The sequence below is a fragment of the Lynx canadensis genome, chromosome C1 (genome assembly GCF_007474595.2).
Source record: "Lynx canadensis isolate LIC74 chromosome C1, mLynCan4.pri.v2, whole genome shotgun sequence".
In the NCBI taxonomy this organism is placed as follows: domain Eukaryota; kingdom Metazoa; phylum Chordata; class Mammalia; order Carnivora; family Felidae; genus Lynx; species Lynx canadensis.
This window is the reverse complement of record NC_044310.1, coordinates 103,714,526-103,730,465: the sequence shown is the minus strand read 5'-3', so window position 1 is coordinate 103,730,465 and position 15,940 is coordinate 103,714,526. Positions and strand designations below refer to the sequence as shown.

Genomic DNA, 15,940 nt, shown 5'->3' with positions numbered 1-15,940 from the left:
AATGCTGGTTTAACTTTCCATATTTTAAAGACAGAAAGAAATGTGGAACATTTGCAAGTATATAACTGAAAGGTCTGAAATGTAGTTGAATTGGGTAACTATGAGGTTCTTGGCTATTCTTGTTTAGAAAGGAAGATGTGGTCTTGTGGTTAGTCAGAGAATTGATAACCAGAGGACCCCAATCTAATTTTAGCCAGGCTGCTGAACAGCACAATTTGGGGCAGAGCACACATTGTACTCACTTTCAGTTGCCTGATTTTGTACTCATTGCCTAATAAAAGTCCTGGACACTCGTGGGCAGCAATTTAACTGCTGGTCCAGGATCTTGCCATACTCAAATCTACCTTTTTGATTCTCTCAATTAAAACCCACAGTCTAAGCTGTTAATTCTATTTAAAAAAACCAGTCATATGTTTCCTGTTCTATGCCTCTTTTGTATTCAAGACCATCACACTCTTCTTCACATGGATGGTCTGGGAGTTGAGATGATTAGAAGTATTTAAAGATGAGTTTGGCATAACAGAAGTTTCAACTAATGGTTACAACAATAAAGAATAAAAACGAGTATAACAAATTAGTACGTGTACTTCAGATGGTGATAACAGCTTTTATTTTATGTATATGCGTATTTGGTTACATGTTTATACACATTACTCATGACCAAGCTCAATATTTCTTTATACCTTTTCTGGTCAGGGTGGTAGAGAAATTTTACTGCCCCCAGTCAGACGTATCTGCAAGAGCTGTGGACCATGTATGACACCTTGTAAATTAAGCCAGCACATTTAATAAAATATAACTACTCATACTTACAATTCATGGTTTTTTTTTTTCCCTTTCCTTTCCTTTCCAAAGGCTCACTTTTCTCCATTTCTCTACTATCAAAGCCAAGAACTGCCTAATGGTTCTGTCAAGGAGGCTCTGGCTCCCGCTCCGGCTCCCGCTCCAGCTCCCGCTCCTGTGGAGGTTTCAAGTCCAGATACTACAGAGGAAGTAGGAGATCATAAGCCTAAACTCTGCAGGCTGGTTAAAGGTGAAAATGGCTATGGCTTTCACTTAAACACCATTCAGGGTCGGCCAGGCTCGTTCGTCAAAGAGGTATGGTAATCTGGTTCTAGCAGCCCAATGAACTCGCCACAGTTAGGAGGGTCCTAGTCTCTCCCACTCATTGATGGCTTAGGTTACATTGAAGGCCTACATTGATGGTTTCACTTGGGTTTAAATAAATGCTGTCATGGTCCCGTACCCTTTAAGGTAGTAACGAGTACATCCTAAGCTCACATCTTTTATTTTTCTTAAACATCTAATTGTCTTTAGGCACTTTCAAGTCAAATAGAGTGAATCGACATGACTGTAGTTGACAGTCACTACCAAGTCTGACTGGGAGTGATACTTGTTTACTCCTGTGCATTTGGCGTAATGCCCCCAGCCTATAGGGAGTGACAGCGAGACTATCCCCATAGCTCTCAAGTTGGGAATGAAGAAGGGGAACCTATGAAATCTAATTAATGCTCCAACTCAGAAGACCTACAATATGGTACTCAACCACTGTAATGCTACTTATTTTCTTCTGATGATCTTCATGATTTTTTAAAAATTGAAGTATAGTTGACATACAATGTTCTATTAATTTCAGGTGTACAATGTAGCATTTTCACAATTATATGCATTACGAATTCTCATCATTGGTGAGTGTAGTTACCACTGTCACCATACGGTTATTAAATATTATTGACTATATTCCCTAAGCTGTACTTTTAATTCCTGTGATTTACTTATTTTACAACTGGAAGCTTGTACTTCTTAATCCCCTTTGCCTATTTTGCCCATATCCCTCCCCCATCTGCCTCTGCTTTGGCAACCACCAATTTTTTCTCTAGATTTGAATGTTTGTTTTGTTTCTTGGATTCTACATATAAGTGAAATAATAAGGCTGATTTCTGTCTGCCTTTGGTCCATCCATGTTGTTGTGAATGGCAAGATTCCATTCTTTGTTATGGCTGAGTAATATTCCATTGTGGACCCCTCCCTCCCCCATCTTCGTTATCCTTTCATCTATTGGTGGACACTTAGGTGGCTTCCATATCTTCGCTATTGTAAATAATGCTGCTGTAAACAAAGGGGTGCATAGATAGTTTCAAATTGGTGTTTTTGTTTTCTTTGGGTAAATACTGAGAAGTGAAATTGCTGGATCTTATGGTATTTCTATTTTCAATTTTTTGAGGAATCTCCATACTGTTTTCCATAGTGGCTGCACCAATTTACATTCCCACCCACAGTGCACAGGGGTTTGTTCCCTTTTCTGCACATCCTTGCTGATACTTGTCATTTCTTATCTTTTTGATACTAGCTTTTTTGATAGGTGTGAGGTGACATCTCATTGTGGTTTTGATTTGCACTTTCCTGATTAATAATGGTGAGCATCTTTTTATGTGTCTCTTGGCATGTGTATGTGTTTGGAAAAATGCCTATTCAGGTCTTCTGCGCATTTCTTTTTTTTATTTTTTATTAAAAAAATTTTTTTTAACGTTTATTTTTGACAGAGAGAGACAGAGCATGAGCGGGGGAGGGGCAGAGAGAGAGGGAGACACAGAATCTGAAGCAGGCTCCGGGCTCTGAGCTGTCAGCACAGAGCCCGACGCAGGGCTTGAACTCACAGACCACGAGATCATGATCTGAGCCGAAGTTGGACGCTCAACCGACTGAGCCACCCAGACGCCCATTCTGTGCATTTCTTAATTGGATTATTTGTTGTTGTATAAGTTCTTTATATATTTTGGATATTAACCTGTCATTGGATGTATCTTCTCCATTCAGCAAGTTGCCCTTTCGTTTTGTTGATGCTTTACTCTGCAAAACCTTTTTAGTTTGATGTAGTCTGAGTGGTTTCTTTTTGCTTTTTTCCCCTTGTCTGAAGAGACAGATCTACAAAAATGTTGCTAAGGTTGATGCCGAAGTAATTACTGCCTGTGTTTTCTTCTAGGAGTCTTATGATTTCAGGTCTCCCATTTAGGTCTTTAATCCATTTTGAGCTTATTTTTGTGTATGGTATGAGGAAGTGGTCCAGTTTCTCCAGCACCATTTATCGAAGAGACCGTCTTTTCCCCACTGTATATTCTTCCCTCCTTTGTTGTAGGTTAATTGACCATAGAAGTGTGGGTTTATTTCTGGGCTCTCTGTTCTGTTCGTTGATCTATGTGTCTGTTTTTGTGCCAGTACTACACTGCTTTGATTACTGTAGCTTTGAGGATACCTTAAAATCTGGGATTGTGAGACCCCCAGCTTTGTTCTTCTTAAGATTGTTTACCTATTTGGGATCTTTGTGGTTCCACACAAATTTAGAATCTTTTGTTCTAGTTTGGAGAAAACCACTATTGGAATTTTGATAGGGATTGTATGGGATCTGTAGATTGCTTTGGGTATTATGAACATTTTAACGCTATTCTCCCAATCTATAAGCATGGAATGTCTTCCCATTTAAGTGTGCCATCTCCACTTTCATCAATGTCTTACAGTTTTCAGAGTACAGGTCTTTCAAAACTCTTTCTTAACTTCCTTGGTTAAATTTATTCCTATGTATTTTATTCTCTTTGATGGAATTGTAAATGGGATTGTTTTCTAAATTTCTCTTTCTGCTACTTTGTTATTAGTGTATAGGAACACAACAGATTTTTGTATATTAATGTTTTCACTTTTGCAACTTCATTGAATTCATTTACTCTAATAGTTTTTGGTGGAGTCTTTAGGGTTTTCTACATATAGTCTCATGTCATCTGCAAATAGTGACAGATTTACTTTTTCCTTGCCAATTTGGATGTCTTTTATTTCTTTTCCTTTTCCAATTTTTGCAGCTAGAACGTCCAGTACAATGTCAAATAAAGGCGGCAAGAGTGGACATCCTTGTCTTCCTCCTGATCTTAGTGGAAAAGCTTTCAGCTTTTCACCGGCTACGTTAACCAAGGGTTTGTCATATAGGGTCTTAATTATGTTGAGGTATGTTCCCTCTAAGTCCACTTTGTTAAGTTTTTATCATGCTGAATTTTGTCAAATATTTTTTCTGCATCTATTGAGCTGGTCATTAGATTTTTAACTCTCATTTTGTTAATGTGGTGTATCACATTGATTTGTGGATATTGAACCATTCTTGCATCCTTGGAATAAATCCCACTTGATTGTGGTTAATGATCCTTTTAGTGTGTTGTAGAATTTGGCCAGTTAATATTTTGAGGATTTTTGCATCTATGTTCATCAGGAATATTGGTGTGTAATTTTGTGTATGTGTGTGGTGTGTTTGTCAGGTTTTGGTATCAGGGTAATGCTGGCCTTGTAGAATGAATTTGGAAGCTTTCCTTCCTCTTTGCTTCTTTGGAATACTTTGAGAAGGATAGGTATTAATTCTTCTTGAAATGTTTGGTGGACTTCACCTGTGAAGCCATCTTATCCTGGACTTTGGTTGGTTGAGAGTTTATGATTCCTGATTTTGTTACCTGTAATCAGTCTGCTCAGATTTTCTATTTTTTCCTGACTCAGTCTTAGACGATTCTGTTTTTAGAAATTTATCTATTTCTTCTAGGTTGTCCAATTTATTTATTTTCATTGAAGTATAGTTGACACATGTTCTATTAGGTGTACAACATAGTGCTTCAACAACTCTAAATGTTATGCTGTGCTCAACCACAAGTATAACTACCATCTGTCCCTGTACAACACTATTACAATATCAATGACCATAGTCCTGCTGTAACTTGTTCTGTTACTTGTTCATTCTATAATTGGAATCCTGTATCTCCTACTCTCCTTCACCCATTCTGTCCATCACCCCAATCCCTTCCCCTTTGGCAACCATCAGTTTATTCTCTATTTATGGATCGATTTCTGCTTTTTTTTTTTTTTTTTTTTTAGATCCTACATATAAGTGAAACTATATGGTATTTGTTTTCTCTTATTTTACGTCTAGATCCATCCATGTTGTCTCAAATGGCAGATTTCATTTTTTTTTTTTTTAATGGCTGAGTAATGGACACTTAGGTTGTTTCCATATTTTGGTTATTGTAGATGATGGTGCTATAAACATAGGGGTGCATGTATCTTTTCAAATTAGTGTTTCCAGTTTCTTTGGGTAAAATACCTAGTAGTGGAATTATTGGAACCTATGGTATTTCTATTTTTTTTTAAATTTTTATTTATTAATATTTAATTTATATCCAAGTTAGCTTATAGTGCAACAATGATTTCAGGGGTAGATTCCTTAATGCCCCTTTTAGCCCATCCCCCATTTAGCCCATCCCCCCTCCTACAACCCCTCCAGTAACCCTCTGTTTATTCTCCATATTTAAGAGTCTCTTACGTTTTGTCTCCCTCTCTTTTTTTATATTATTTTTGCTTTCCTTCCCTTGTGTTCATCTGTTCTGTGTCTTAAAGTCCTCATATGAGTGATGATATTTCTATTTTCAATTTTTTGAAGAACCTCCATACTATTTTCCATAGTGGCTGCACCAGTTTACAGTCTCACCAACAATGCATGAGTGTTCCTTTTTCTTTTTTTTTTTTTTTTTTTAATTTTTTTTTTTCAACGTTTATTTATTTTTGGGACAGAGAGAGACAGAGCATGAACGGGGGAGGGGCAGAGAGAGAGGGAGACACAGAATCGGAAACAGGCTCCAGGCTCTGAGCCATCAGCCCAGAGCCTGACGCGGGGCTCGAACTCACGGACCGCGAGATCGTGACCTGGCTGAAGTCGGACGCTTAACCGACTGCGCCACCCAGGCGCCCCGAGTGTTCCTTTTTCTTCACATCCTTGCCAACACTTGTTATCTCTTGTTGTTTTGATGTTAACCATTCTGACAGGTGTGAGGATATCTCATTGTGGTTTTAATTTGTGTTTCCCTGATCATCAGTGGTGTTGAGTATCTTTTCATGTGCCTGTCAGTTATATACATGTCTTTGGAAAAATGTCTATTTAGGGCCTCTGCCCAATTCTTAATCAACTTATTTGTGCTGGTGTTATCATTTGCAAATATCTTCTCTCATTTAGTAGGTTGCTCTTTCATTTTACTGATGCTTTCTCTGCTGTGTAAATTTGTTTTATTTTGGTATAGTCCCAATAATTTAGTTTTGCTTTTATTTCTCTTGCCTGAGAGCATGTATCTAGAAAAATGTTGCTAAGGCCAATGTCAAAGGCATTACTGCTTACATTTTCTTCTAGGATTTTTATGGTTTCAGGTTTCTCACTTAGGTCTTTAATTCATTTTGAGTTTATTTTTGTGTATGGTGTGAGAAAGTGGTCCAGTTTCGTTGTTTTGCATGTAGCTGTCCAGTTTTCACAGCCCCATTCATTGAAGAGGCTGTCTTTTCTCCACTGTATATTCTTGCCTCCTTTGTTGTAGATTAATTGACCAAATAAGCATGGGATCATTTCTCGCCTCTCTATTCTGTTCTATTGATCTATGTGTCTATTGTTTGTGCCAGTACAACACTGTTTTGATTACTGTAGCTTTGTACTATATCTTAAAAAAAATTTTTTTTAATGTTTATTTATTTTTGAGAGAGGGAAAGAGTGTGAGCAGGGGAGAGGCAGAGAAAGGGAGACACAGAATCTGAAGCAGGCTCCAGGCTCTGAGCTGTCAGCACAGAGCCCGACACAGGGCTTGAACCCACGAATAGTGATAGTTTCTTTGGTGGAGTCTGTAGGGTTTTCTATGTATAGTATGTCATCTGCAAATAATAATTTTACTTTTGCCTTATCAATTTGGATGCATTGATTTCTTTTTCTTGTCTGATTCTTGTGCCTAGGTTTTCCAGTGTTGTGTTGGATAAAAGTGGCAAGAGGGAAGGTTGTCCCATTTATTGGCTTCTAACTTTTCATAATAGTCTCTTATAATCCTTTGTATTTCTATGCTGTTGCTGGTAAGTTCTTTCATTTCTCATTTTGAGTCCTTTCTTGATGAGTCTGCCTACAGGTACACAATTTTGTTTATATTTCAGAGAAGTAGGTCTTGATTTCATTGATCTTTTCTATTTTTGTCATCTCTATTTCCACTCAGATCTTTATTTCCTTCCTTCTACTAACTTTGGGTTTTGGTCCTTTTCTAGCTTTTTCAGGTAGAAGGCTAAATTGAGAATTTTCTTATTTCTTAGGGCAGTATCTCTATAAGCTTCTTAGCACTGCTTTTACTACATCCTGAAGGCTTTGAATTGTGTCTTTATTTTCATTTGTCTCCATGTTTTTGTTATTTTCCCCCCTTCTTGATTTCTTGGTTGACCCATTCATTGTTTAGTAGCTACATGGAGTAGCAAACTCCATATTGGTGTTTTATATATTTTTTTTTTTTGTGATTTCTAGTTTCATACTGTTGTGGTTGGAAAAGATGTAGGATATGATTTCAGTCTTAAATTTATTGAGACTTGTCTTGTGGCCTAACATGCGATCCTGGGGAATGTTCAATATATACTTGAAAAGAATGTGTATTTAGCAGCTTTTGGATGGAATGTTCTGTATATGCCTGTTAAGTCTGTCTGGTCTAATGTGTTGTTCAAAGCCCCCATTTTCTTATTGATTTCTGTCTGGATGATTATATCCACTGATCTAAGTGGAGTGTTATAAATCACCTACTGTTATTGTATTACGGTCAATTTCTCCTTTTATGTATATTAAAAATTGCTTTATGTATTTTGGTGCTATGTTGGGTGCATAGATATTTATAATTGTTACATGTTGGATTGTTCCTTTTATCATTATGTAGTGCCTTTCTTTGTCTCTAGCTATAGTCTGTTTTAAAGTCTATTTTATTAGGGTTCCTGGGTGGCTCAGTTGGTTAAGTGTCCAACTTCAGCTCAGGTCATGATCTCATGTAGTTTTGAGCCCCATGTTGGGCTCAGTGCTGACAGCTCAGAGCCTGGAGCCTACTTTGGATTCTGTGTCTTCTTCTCTCTCTGCCTCTCTCAAAAGTCAATCAACATTAAAAATTAAAAAAAAAAAACAAAAACATTAAAAAAAGTCTATTTTATCTAATGTAAGTATTGCTACTCTGGCTTCTCCCCCAGCCCCCTGCTTCATTTGCATGGTATATGTTTTCTAGCCCTTCACTTTCAGCCTGTGTCTTTAGGCCTGAAGTGAGTCTCCTAGAGGCAGCATATAGATGGGTCTTGTTTTTATATCCCTTCAGTTACCCTCTTTTGATTGGAGCATTTAGACCATTTACATTTAAAGTAATTATTGATAGGCATGTACCTACTGACATTTTGTTACTTGTCTTCTGGCTATTTTTGTAGTTCTTCTGTTTCTTTTGTTCTCTTCCCTTGTGATTGATGACTTTTGTGTTATGCTTGGATTCCTTTCTAAGTTTTTGTGTATCAATTATAGTTTTTGGTTTATGGTTACCATGAAGTCCCTACATAACATCCTAAATATATAGAAGTGTATATTAAGTTGATGGTCACTTAAATTCAAGTATATTCTTTTTTTTTTTTTTTTAACGTTTATTTATTTTTGAGACAGAGAGAGACAGAGCATGAACGGGGGAGGGGCAGAGAGAGAGGGAGACACAGAATCGGAAACAGGCTCCAGGCTCTGAGCCATCAGCCCAGAGCCCGACGCGGGGCTCGAACTCACGGACTTACGGACGGTGAGATCGTGACCTGAGCTAAAGTCGGACGCTCAACCGACTGAGCCACCCAGGCGCCCCTAAATTCAAGTATATTCTAAAAGCACGTTTATTCCCTCCTCTCTGCATTTAACGCATGTCTTATTTTACACATCTTTTTATTTTGTAAATTCCTTATTTTTTTTTTTAAAGATATGATTGATTTTACTACTTTTGTGTTTCAACTTTCATATTAGGTTTAAAAGTGACTGATTACCACCTTTACTATAGGTTTGCTTTTATTGGTGAAATTTTTTCCTTTCATAATTTTCTTCTAGTTATGGCCTTTTCTGCTTAGACAAGGTCCTTCAACATTTCTTACAAGGCTAATTTAAGGGTTGTGATTTCCTTAACTTTTGTATGGGAAACTCTTTCCCCTTCAATTCTGAAAATAATCTTGGTTGGTAGAACATTCTTGCATGTAGGTTTTTTCCTTTGAGCCCTTTACAGGCCCGAGGGAGAGTGGTATCTAGCTCAAAGTTTCTACTGAAAAATCAGTTGAGAGCCTCACGGCATTTCCCTTGTATGTAGCTAGCTGCCTTTAAGATTCTCTATCTTTAATCTTTGAGATTTAAATTATTATGGGTCTTGGTGTTCCTCCTTGGGTCCATCTTGTTTGGGGCTCTCCTGGACCTGAGTGTCTCCCCAGGTTTTAGGGAGGTTTTCAGCTATTATTTCTTCAAATAGGCTCTCTGTCCCTTTCTGACAGGAATGACATGAGTGTTACTATGCTTGAGATTTTCCCAGAGATTCCTTAACCTAAACTCAATTACAACTTTTTCTTTTTGTTGCTCAGTTTGGGTGCTTTCCACATTACCTGTCTTTGCAGATCACTTACCTGATTCTTCTGTATCATCTGTTGATTCCCTCTGGTGTATTTTTTCCAGTTATTTTAAGAAAAAACCAATCAGAGTTAAAGAGATAGAAAATATATTCTGTAAGTTCTGAGTTCATCCACTCAGCAGGTTGATTGCTCATCTCCATTTTGTTCAGTTCTTTTAAGTTTTGTCTTCTTTCCATTTGGAGCATATTTTTTGTTCTCATTTTGTTTGACTTTTGGTGTTTGTTTCTATGAATTAGGCAAGACAGCCACCTCTCTCTGTCTTAAAGGAGTGGCCTTGTGTAGAAATGTCCCCAGTGCAGACTGTGTGTGCCTGGTGGCTTTGGTTGGAGCCAGCGTCGGTGGCATGGCTGAAGCAGGCCTGGGCTGGGGGCGGGGGATGGTATTTTGGGGTGCTTTGTGCCCTGGCAGCACAGCTGGAGCTGTAGCAGGCAAAGGCTGAGGGTGTCCTGGTGGGTGCCATCCTGGGGCTACCTTGCGCTGGTGTGGGCTAAGGTCCAAGGGCTTGCCGAGGTGGCAGGATGGCTAGAGTGCCTGGCCCTGGGCCCGTCTGCACTATCAAGGTGGAGACAGAATGTAAACAGTGGTACCTGCCAGTAGCTGTGACGCTGGAGAAGTTCAGCAGTTTCCCTCCCATTTGGTGGATGCTCTAGGGTTAGTGAGTTGGTTCCCTTTAGTTAGTCTAGCTGCTCTTTAAACTGCTTTTTTGCTGCACCCCAGTCTGTGTGCAGACCCCTCCGTGCTCTGTCGCTCGTGCAGCGCGGTTTTCTTCATGACCGTGTCTCCATGTCTCCTGCCGTTCCTTATGTGGTCTCTCTGTCCTTTATTGTGCAGATACTGTTCAATCAGCCCTCAGTTCTTTAGGAAGAATTGCTCTGTATGTAGGTATAGATTTGGTGTCCGTGAGGTGGGGTGAGTTCAGAGTCTTGTGCTATCATCTTGGACCCCTCCAATGGTATTCATTTGAGTATGGAAGTTGAAGCTTTGAGAAGCAGAAAAGCATTAGAGCGCCTTTCTTCTGTACCTCAAGGAGAAATAACATGGTTAAGAAGAAATTCTCAAAGCCCTCTCTCCTCTGAAGGGAAGCCAATCTAACATTCCCTTATCTGTGCCTGGAAGTGATAATTCAGAACCTCTTTTTCACAGGTACAGAAGGGCAGCCCTGCCGAAGTGGCAGGGCTGGAGGATGAGGATATCATCATCGAAGTGAATGGAGGGAAGGTGCTGGAAGAACCCTATGAGAAAGTGGTGGACAGAATCCAGAATAGTGGGAAGAATGTCACACTCTTAGTCTGTGGAAAGAAGGCCTATGATTATTTCCAGGCTAAGAAAATCCCTATCGTTTCCTCTATGGCTGATCCACTGGATGCCCCCCCTGATTCCAAAGAAGGAACATTGGCAGAACCAGAGCACGACTCACACGTGGCAAAAGAACGGGTGAGTGGTGATAGGTTTCTCTCAGTGATCTAACCTATCAGAGTATGATAAAGTCTTTCATAAGTACACCTCAGGTCTATGTTTGCCACAGATTTCCTAGAATACGAGAAAATTGCAATGTAAAGATAAGTCATTTTGGTGGAGAGGAAGTGGTATGAGGACAAGTTTCTTTTTCATAGCATGGAGTTGACAGTAACTGTCCAGAGAAGGTAAGTTTATCAAAATTATAATGGAACCACCAGAAGAACCTGAATCAGACTAGCTATGTACAAATTCTGGTTCTGTCACTTAACGTCCTTGGGCAAATGGATTTATTCTCTCTTTGCCTCATTATCCCCACCTGTAAAACAAGGAGGATTTGTAGGACTGTTATTAGGATTATATTATCTAAGACTACTAAAGCACTTCAAACAGGGCCTGGTTAATGGTAAGCATGAAAATGAACTGTGGTGTTTAGGGACATGTTGTTTTTAAGATCATTGGCGGTGTATTATTGCTAGGGAGGAATAAGCATGACTCTGTATTTGGATTAAATTCCTTGATAAGTCTTTTGCATCATTCTTCTTTCTATTACCTTTAATTCTACTCTATTTACAATTAATTATTGGTAATATAAATTAAATACTATTTGTTAATGAATACCCACTTAGTCTGGAGGGCTATAATAAAAGACCATACACTGGATGGCTTATAAACAACACAGATTTATTTCTTACAGTTCTGAAGGCTGGCAAATCCAAGATCAGGGCACTGACAGCTTTCGGGTCCGGAGAAGGCCCTCTTCCAGGCTGCAAACTGCCAACTTCTTGCTATGTCCTCACATGGTAGAAGGGGATAGGGAGCTCTGGGGGTGGGGGGTGGGGGCTCTCTTATAAGACATTAAACCCAACCACAAGGGCTCTGCCCTCATGACTTAATCACCGCCCAAAGGTCCTACCTCCTAATATCATCACCCGACCTCAGGATTAGTATTTCAATAGACGAATTTTGGAGACATACAGTCAGACCACAGCACACATAATAGCCACTGACCTTGCATTCGTGACTGCTTCACGAAGAAAGCATTCTAGTTGTCTTTAAAAAATTCAGTGATAGCTCTATAGCAAGTCAATTATAGGACTGTGCTAGCTTTATAGAAAAGATATATAGACATTAAGAAATTTGTTAGTGTCAAACAGCAAGCTGGAAACAAAGCCAAATGTAAAATCCAGATTACCTGGCTTCTAGTGAGGGACTCTACTCCCTGCCTCAAGTCATGCAACTGCTGACATTCATACTCGCACTTACAGATCTTTTGTTCTCTTTTGCACAGGCGCACAGTACAGCCTCACATTCTTCTTCCAATTCTGAAGACACAGAGATGTGATGAGAGCAAATAATGGCTTTGGCTGACAGCTGTTTCTGGGCGTTCAGTAAGAATCCTTTCCTAAGGAATGAGCTGCCACCCATTTACTGTCTCTGTTAGAGAAGAGCTCCTCTGGGAACCAGTTCATCACGTGTGACTGTCTTCTGTTGTCATTTGCCTTGGGGGCAGATACCGCAATAGATGGCTTATTTATGGTCAACTTAAGGCAGGAACCAGATTCTATTCAAGTGATCTCTTTCAAGCTTCAACTTAACTACATTTCTTTGTATGATGCTATCTCTTAATTCTATAGGCTCCTTGAGCACCAAAGATGATTCACAAATCTGTACACGTGAGAGCTCATTATAGTATCTGAGCAGATAAGCCTATTAAAATTATGGTTTTGTAAGAATGTTGTGGTTGCTAAAACAGATGCCATTAAGAATGCCTTTAGAGTCTTCCTTGTTAGCTGATCAAACCTTAATAGTGCTTTTGTTTTTGGTAAACTTGCTTTTATGCTTTAACTTTCATTTTGCCTCTGGAAGTCCCAGCACAATAAAATTCAGGATTTCCTTAAATTGCATTTCTGAATATTCTATAAACTTTCCAACATTTTCCTTTCACAGATGGAGAAAAGTAGGGTCTACAATAGGAAAACTTATTCCAGTTAACAGTTATTCATTGTTTTACCCCACAGCATGAGGGAGCAGATGGAAAGAAAAAAAAAAACTGAGACATCATCACCAACTTGAATGCACAGTAATTCACTCTCAAATACGGACTTAAAAGGAAATCAATAAAGATGATATACCTGACCTCTCTCGGTAGAATCTATTTCAGTAGCACACCATTCCATCCCCGGACAAGAACAGATAACCTGTTGGTAATTTTTATGGGGCGGGGGTTGGCTGGGGGATGCCAACTCACGTTAGATCACACAAGCACACTACCAAGCTATCCTTGATAAAATGAAGCTAAGGCCAAAGGGTTCCAATCTGATTTTAATGATTGTCAATCTTAAGGGAAAGCCAGAACCTCCTCCGTGTGAGCCTTGACAGAGATCCTGTGTGTTTGGCCCAGCTACCTCAGACTTCCTCTTACCCTAGGGCTCCAGTGTATTCTCCCAGACTAGTTTCTTGGCTCTTTTCCACCCCTCTTCCGCCATGCTGCATCGGCCTCAAACCCACGTGGGATGCGCTCCGCTGAGGGCTAGCTTGAGTTTACTTCACGCTCATGTTCTAGCTAATGCTACATGATCACAGTATCAGCTGAGGAGGAAGGCATAAGCTGGAGGTAGAATCTGCTACCTCAGTGTTTTGATTGTTTAAAAAATATTAGGCCCTGGTCCCCTCCATTGTTTTCTCTTAAATCCAAATTCTGACGCTACTGGCCCGTAGCAGTCTGTAACAGGCATGAGTTCAAGGTGCCATATGCTTCTCTGGTGCCTGTTTGTGAGCCAAATAGAGGAACAGTATGCTGGAGAGAGCACTGACCAGGAAGATCACATCAAACCAACGGTGATAGAAGTTGAACTGTAGCTCCCCCAGGACTTCGGTGATTATGGTACGATATTCTAGAGGCATGCTCATTCGAATCAGCAGCACAGAGGAGACAAAGTACATGCCCTAGAAGTTAAATTAACCCAGAGGTCACTTTGTGGTCAGGGATCAAAGGGAATTGTTAAAATATTCAGAAGTACAAAGCACTTCTGGTATTTTACAGTTGTAATCATAAAGCTAGTTCGTGAAACTTACCATTATCTGTGCTAACAGCAGGACAATGACGTTGGAGGACTTACTGCTAGAGATGGCATAAAAGAACTGTCAAGAAAGGGAGGAGAATTTATGCGGTACTGCTACACACTTGTGTCAAGAGCATTAAGTAGCATAATTAAAAATGTCTCTTCCGGGGTGCCTGGGTGACTCAGTCGGTTAAGTGTCCGACTTTAGCTCAGGTCTTGATCTCATAGTTCATGGGTCTGAGCCCCGCGTCGGGCTCTGTGCTGACAGCTCGGAGCCTGGAGCCTGCTTCCGATTCTGTGTCTCCCTCTCTCTCTGCCCCTCCCCTGCTCATGCTCATGCTCTGTCTCTCGAAAATGAATAAACGTTAAAAAAAATAAAGTCTCTTCCATGCAGCAATCCCATAAGGGAATGACTGATACAGTTAACGCCATGAAGGGAAACAGACTGCTTGCTATGTTGTGCTCAGAGGGATATTTGGGGGTTTTAAGAATTACGTTATGACATGAAGGGATTCCAATCTGTATCAAGTTTGTCAGAAACTATGTGACACATATGACTTTCATATCATTATGAAATATTAGAGCAGATTACCTCAGGCCACTCCAAGCTCTTATAATTATTACTAGGCTCCTGAGCTCTTCCCAAAATTGTGCGAGATGCCTGTAGATCCATCCTTCCTCCTCCCCTCCCAACCTCTTCACTCGTTTCATTCAAACCCTTCTTGGATTTCGAGATTCCCCACCTCGTCTCCAAGAGAAAATTTACCTTCTGCCTCCATGAAGCTTTCCTGTGTTGATCAGAAAATAGCCAAACATTCTGCTTCTCCTACTCCCATGTCCTCCTTATAAGGGACCCTCACAGTTATTCTAACCTCAAACACCTCAAATACTCAAATTCTAACCCAAATACCTCCAATCTTCTTCATCCATTCCAAGTATCCCTGGAACACCTACTGCATGCCAGCTTCTGTTCCCAGATGCTGGTGCCGTATCAGTGAACGCAACGGACCATGATCTCGTTCTATGACCTTTGGTAAAAGTACGCATCTGATGGGCGTGGGATGTAAATCCAACTATTTGTGACTGTTGTTTAAGATCTCAGAAGGCAGAAATCTTAATTAGGTAAAATTATCTTGTGGTGCCACGTGTAATTAAGCAAATAAGAAATTTAAACTCAATGATACAACCTACCTTGGTAAGAGTGATCAGCAGTCCTCGGATAGATGTAACGATGATGATTCCAACCAGAATGAAGGAAATGTGTTGAGACCAGAACTTCACCTGGCACCATGGAAAGAAGGAAAAGTATCTGTGAAATCTCTGTTGAGAGACACGTGAAGGCTATTCTCCTGATACATTCTGATTGCTTATGTGACTGTGAGAGGGTACTTCATTGGGCCCTACCTGATTAAAAAAAATTTTTTTTAGGAAGGGAGAAGAGTAAGGTGCAACTAACAACACCTAGGAAGGTGGCAGTGCAAATCTTTTTTTTTTTTTTAATGTTTATTTGAGCAAGAGAAAAGGAGCATGAGTGGGGGAGGGCAGAGAGAGGGAGAGAATTTCAAGCAGGCTCTGCACTGTTAGCGCAGAGCAGGCCCAACGCGGGGCTTGAACTCACCAACTATGAGATCATGACCTGAGCTGAAATCAAGAGTCAGACACTTAACTGAGTCACATAGGCATCCCTGCAGTGGATATCTTAATGAGACTTAATCAAGACAGGACAGAAGCAAGTGCAGTGGAGTGATGAAAATAACACTAGTCAGTCTGAGGAAACAGAGATGGAGCTAATGATGCAGCTTCAATGTATTACGTGAAAAGCACGGATTAAAAGGAAATTAAATAGCAGCTAAATTACTTTTAACATCTGTGAAGGATAGTCCCCTCATTGCCCATAACTTTAAGAAATTATTCTTTTTATAATAAAAGAATAT

The 15,940-nt window shown here is 39.8% G+C and overlaps 2 protein-coding genes across 5 annotated transcripts in view; one reads left to right on the top strand and one right to left on the bottom strand.

Moving 5' to 3' along the window:
- Window positions 1-12,843, top strand: part of PDZK1 (PDZ domain containing 1) — a 44,964-nt gene extending 32,121 nt beyond the window's left edge. The window contains exons 7-9 of one of the 4 annotated variants that reach the window (XM_030324714.2): window positions 856-1,098; window positions 10,630-10,920; window positions 12,233-12,843. In XM_030324714.2, the coding sequence (XP_030180574.1) occupies window positions 856-1,098; window positions 10,630-10,920; window positions 12,233-12,286 (588 nt within the window). In that variant the 3' untranslated portion in view covers window positions 12,287-12,843. The remainder of the gene's footprint in view (window positions 1-855; window positions 1,099-10,629; window positions 10,921-12,232) is intronic. The other 3 variants (XM_030324713.2, XM_030324715.1, XM_030324716.1) reach the window with 3 other exon arrangements.
- LOC115520397 (Golgi pH regulator) overlaps window positions 12,652-15,940 on the bottom strand; it is a 61,723-nt gene continuing 58,434 nt past the window's right edge. Inside the window, exons 12-14 of the mRNA XM_030324717.2 lie at window positions 15,198-15,287; window positions 14,020-14,085; window positions 12,652-13,890 (exon numbers count right to left, since the gene is read on the bottom strand). Of these exons, the coding sequence (XP_030180577.1) occupies window positions 13,684-13,890; window positions 14,020-14,085; window positions 15,198-15,287 (363 nt within the window). The 3' untranslated portion in view covers window positions 12,652-13,683. The remainder of the gene's footprint in view (window positions 13,891-14,019; window positions 14,086-15,197; window positions 15,288-15,940) is intronic.